This window comes from Styela clava, chromosome 9, assembly GCF_964204865.1.
Source record: "Styela clava chromosome 9, kaStyClav1.hap1.2, whole genome shotgun sequence".
In the NCBI taxonomy this organism is placed as follows: Eukaryota; Metazoa; Chordata; class Ascidiacea; order Stolidobranchia; family Styelidae; genus Styela; species Styela clava.
The window spans coordinates 15,359,865-15,365,125 of record NC_135258.1 but is presented as its reverse complement, the minus strand read 5'-3'; the positions used below and the strand labels follow the sequence as shown (position 1 = coordinate 15,365,125).

Here is a 5,261-nt window from a genome sequence, read left to right as displayed (position 1 = left end):
TGAAGCTGAAATAACATATTTAGAACTTGTCTAAGTAAAGCCCGCGACCAGCGTGCTTCGTCGTTGTAGTATTTTGAGTAAAACCTAAAACAGAGACTCAAAAACAGTGAACATGCAGAAAAAATAATTTCAAGAGAAAATAGGTTAAATTACGTCGGTTAAAATAGAAGTTGTTATAAGTTAGTTAGCTGAAAACTTTCAAGCAGTTTCAGGCCACATCGAAAATCGATGGTCACTGTATCAGTAACTTTGAATTCATCTTTTGAATCCCGTGTTAATTTAGCGTTAATTCAACACTTAGCAATTAAAATGTTTGGTGTCGTAGTTGCACTTTTGGTTGTTGCAGTCTCGTTCATATATTGGTACAGAAGAGACGTACGCTTACCACAGGGGCCTCGGGGCTTACCATTTTTTGGAATCATTCCGCTGTTGGGGACTAATCCATCCAAACAGCTTACAGATTGGGCCAAGGTATACGGCAGTGTTTACACCGCAAGATTCGGGCAGCGTGATACAGTAGTTCTCACGGACTATGAAGATATCCATAACGTGAGTATTGCAACAAAATGAAAAAAAAAATGCTGTGAAATTTTCAAACCTCAATGATGAATTTCAGGTACATATCAAACAAGCAGCTAAGATGGGAGGAAGGAACCCAATGCATATATTTGATGTTTGCAACAAGGGTGGTGGTTTGATATTTGCGACTCCGAAAATGGCTGAAATGCACAGGCCTTTTACATTACATGCTTTCAGAAGGTAAAAGATACAATCGTATCCCGGGCATCGTATAACTAGAAAAAAGAGCAACAGGCATCCGGCGACTTCTAACATCTTGGATTACAGCGAAATTGAAATCGATTGGTCCACAATTGATGGAAAAGGAACCAAAAACAATCCTTACATTTTGCAAACACGACACATAGCTGCAAAACGTTTGAATTTACTTATTCCTGTTCTCGTAGCAATGATTTAATCATAATATAATTATAAATGTTTAAAAAGTCAAAAGCAAAATTAAATAAAATTACTTACTTTTAGATTGGGTATGGGTTCTAAAACATTGGAAGCAAGGGTTCAAGAAGAGGCTGCGTGTTTGGTCGATGCTTTCCGGGAAAAAGTTGGGAATCCGTTTGATCCTAAGGTTGTTTATTTTCGCGAACGTGTTCTTGATGCTTCGCATACCTCCACCTGTCCTACATGATTCTTGATATTAATAGTATCTTAATTATATACTCCAGCCTGCAATGTGAACTTGTAAATAAATGAATCTATTGTTAGGCATTTATTGATTCATCAAATACTTTTTCGGCGATAAGGCTATTCATAATCTACAGTATCGTACGAAAAAATCAAATACTGAAAGTGAACAAATTTCTTGTATTTTGTTTCAGAACCTCTTTCTTTCCGCTGCTGTCAATATATCTACTCTTATCATGATCGGGGAGAGATATTCTTACGATGATAAAATGATTAAAGAAATAGGATGGCGATTAGTAAGATCGTGAGAAATTTGCTATATTTGCATGTTTTATTGTGCCTTTCTGTGTACAGTATGAGCTTGACTTATTTGCAAAAAAAAGAATTATTTCCTGGAACAGGGTAGTAAGCATCCACCCAAAAGCGTTTACACTGGCTTATGAAAAAACGCTGAAAGCTCATTTTGAAATTCAATTGTAAAAACTCCTATGTTTCCAATAACCTTTAAAATCTGTGAACAGGTTGCGAGAGGATGGTTTGTACATTGCACTCGCAAGTTACTGTGAATATCTGGCATCATTCCCTCCGTTCAGTGGTGCAATGCAACGATTTATTGATGATTTCAATTTTATAGGAGGTAAGCACAACAAAGAATTATTGTCACTATGTATTTCTTTTCAACAAAGTAGATATCGACAGTCTTACCAACAAAAACGCACAATAATTATCAGCCATCGGGCGTTCCAATGCAATAAAAGTGTTTAGATCAGAACAACCTGTTTTTGGCAGTTTTTTTTAAACTGTAGACCAGTGGCGTGCAACAGGCGTCCCGCGGAACACAGCCCGGCCCGCCAAGCCATTTAGTGAGGCCCTTGTCAATACTCATCAGGCATGAAATCATAATCCGACGCTCACACAGAAAAATACATAATTAATAATACATAATTTCTTTTCACTACGTTAAATACTTCACCGTTCTGCACGGTGCCTTTAACTACTGGAGGGCTAAGCGACAGCCGCATTCGCTTCCCTTTCCCGCGGCGTTCTGGTTGTCACTAATTTTTAATTCGCTCTGTACATGAAAAAACCATTGTTTTTATGTGGCCCAGCAAGATGGCTGATGTTGGTTATATAAATATTACACACTGACAAAAATGTTGCACACCTCTGCTGTTGACTATATGGCGCTTTGAGACATTGGTAGTTTTTTTCTACAGATAAATGAATTCCTCAACGAAAAGATTACGTTTTATTTTTTAGAGTTTTCGGAGAAGAAGGTTGAGGAGCACAAAAATAGTTACGATGAAAATGAAATGAGAGATTTTATTGATATATTTTTGAACGAAATGAGCAAGGAAAACCATGATCCGTCATTTAACGTAAGTCTATAAATAGAGGAATTGAACTGAACTTGAATAGCACAATAGAAATTCTCAATTCTTTTCTTACTAAATGACATTTCCAGAAACGACAGCTCAAGTTGGTACTACATGATTTGCTTGATGCAGCTTCGCAAACAACATCCTGTACGCTGGCTTGTTGTATGATTGCGCTTGTCCGTTATCCGGAATGTCAGGAGAGACTAAGGCACGAAATCAAAAAAGTAGTAGGTAAAAAGTTAGGTTTTAGAAGTGACGGCATTTTTTTCTGTCAAGAATTGAGAATACTCATGCCACAAATTAACGTTGCATTCTCTGTTTAGGAAACGAAAAAAGTGTAAGCATGGAAAATCGTAAGGATATGCCATATATGCAAGCATTCATCCATGAATTGATGAGACGATGTACGCTGGTAAGACTGAGCGCTACTAGGACTGTACTGGACGGAGTTGAAGTACGAGGCTATAAATTGCCGAAGAATACTCCGGTAAATAAACGATACTAACTTCTTAGAATCTTAGATTATGTCGGAATTTATTGTTATAAGATAGGACCAGATCTCATGTTCTCACAATAAATCTGATCGAAATATTTATCAGCCAGACAAATGGTATTTATTGAAACTATACAGTAGAGTAGGGAATTGATTCAGCACAAAGTGAAAACAAGAATATCGGTCAGAGACCGAAGACTTATCGATCGAAAGTGCATCTAACAGACAGACAGACAAATACCTATCAACATACTTACCGATTAAAATCGATAAGTAAAAAGGTACCTGGCGGCAGTCTCAAACAAAGAAGCCTGTGACGGGCGTACTCCAAGACCTACATGCAGGCCCCTACTTGAATAATTGCGTCACAATCATTTTATGGAAGACAACGTAAACAAGTCTGTAGAATCATACTACAGCAGATTACATAATGCTACTCGGTAACGGGGAGTCAAAAATATTTTCCGTGTTTCCTTTGAAAACTGCGGAACATCGGCACTTCATAGACATTATACACTCTCCATATCTGCTTCTATCTACAATAACACCAAAGATGACAATACTATGTTATACAGGCGATAGGAGAACTGGGTAACGCCTCATCCTTTCGCGACCTAGGCCCTAGCTCAGTGGTTCTTAAACTTTTTCAAGCGCGACCCAAATCTGAGTTTTATGAATACTCGCGACCCAATCCTAAAAAACGCAAAATGTGTTTTCAATGTTAGTACAGTTTGACTCAAATACAGACAACTATTTATTAGAAACAGTCCATTGACTCAGTGAGATTGATGAAACTGAAATTTCCTTTTTCATTATATCTTCAATACACAGCTCTATTTTACTTAACGCAATACGCAAGTTGTCACGGGTATCGAAGCGATCGCGAGCTTAGTTTTGATAACCGTCAGTGCCAAATATCCTCGCTCGCACAAGTGTCTTGTCGCGAATTGTAGCAGAAAAGGCGTCCGCTGTCCGTCGCAAACACGACATCCTAGCTGGCCTTCGGTATCTCTCGCAATATACAACTTTTTACTCGTCACATGTGCACGCACTGCTTCGTTCGCGGTAAATGGTGCCTCGAGATGAAGTCACATTTTCACTAGATATTGAATAATCTAATGTCGAGAAGCGAGCTTTTTCATTGCGTCGTCTATTACAATTTTCATTACCAAAAAGACACCCATTTTTGGTTATTTTAATCCACTAAGACGACATTCCATGCGGTCAACACAACGACAAGCGACGTGCATGGTTACCGATACCATAAAAATAATACACGTGACTGGCATATCAGAATTGTGATGTAACAATGAGCTCAAGACAGTTCTTTCCGTGAATGAAATTTTTTATTTCATTATTTTTAAATACCAGAGTTTAGAAGCTAAATTGAAACATTGGAAAAGCTGAAAATTCGTCCTTCTCCTCTTAGATTGCCCTTGCATTGACGACCTTGTCGCGACCCATTTTTAAACCTTCCGCGACCCATGTTTGGGTCGCGACTCATACTTTAAGAACCACTGTCCTAGGGCAACTTTCAATGACGTAAGGCTTTGCTGATTTTTGAATTTTTTTTAGTTATTATTACCAAATAATATTGTGAAATGGTTCTACAGTATTAGTGTCGAAATTATATACAAACTAAAACCTCAATTAAAATTCAGATGATTGCTGTTACGTGGGCAGTTCATAGCGATCCCAGACATTTTGAAAATCCAAACGAATTTCGACCAGAGAGGTTTATCAACCAGGTTGACGGAACTTTCCAAAAATCAAAATTCTGGATGCCATTCGCTACTGGGAAACGCAACTGTCTTGGCGAACAATTGGCTCAAATGGAATTGTTTATAATTCTGGCTACATTGATTCAACGTTTCGAGTTTTCAGTAAAAGACGAGACAAGAATTCCATCACTAGACGATGGAGAACACGGGATTGTGTTTATACCACGCGACTTGGATTTGATCGCAACCGAACGAGTGTAACAAACATGCGATCTATGGAAAAGGCCATTAAAATGACAAAAAAGACACCATATATACATTCCATTAATTCTCTGAACAAACTCTAATTAAAGGAATTATCTATTTCACTTGCGTCTAACGGGGCAGTACAGGTTATTAATACCGTGTTTTCCCAAACTTTCTGTCGAACGGTATCATTTGGACAATTAAAAAGTTCGCTCGTAAAAC

The 5,261-nt window shown here is 38.0% G+C and overlaps 1 protein-coding gene across 1 annotated transcript; it reads left to right on the top strand.

Moving 5' to 3' along the window:
• The first annotated feature begins 309 nt into the window (after positions 1-309).
• LOC120339246 (cytochrome P450 2C3-like) lies at positions 310-5,054 on the top strand. The gene is made up of 8 exons (XM_039407338.1): positions 310-549; positions 617-759; positions 1,042-1,144; positions 1,395-1,496; positions 2,418-2,579; positions 2,666-2,810; positions 2,903-3,066; positions 4,734-5,054. The coding sequence occupies exons 1-8, from the start codon at positions 310-312 to the stop codon at positions 5,052-5,054; spliced, it is 1,380 nt and encodes a 459-aa protein (XP_039263272.1).
• Positions 5,055-5,261: the final 207 nt, after the last annotated feature.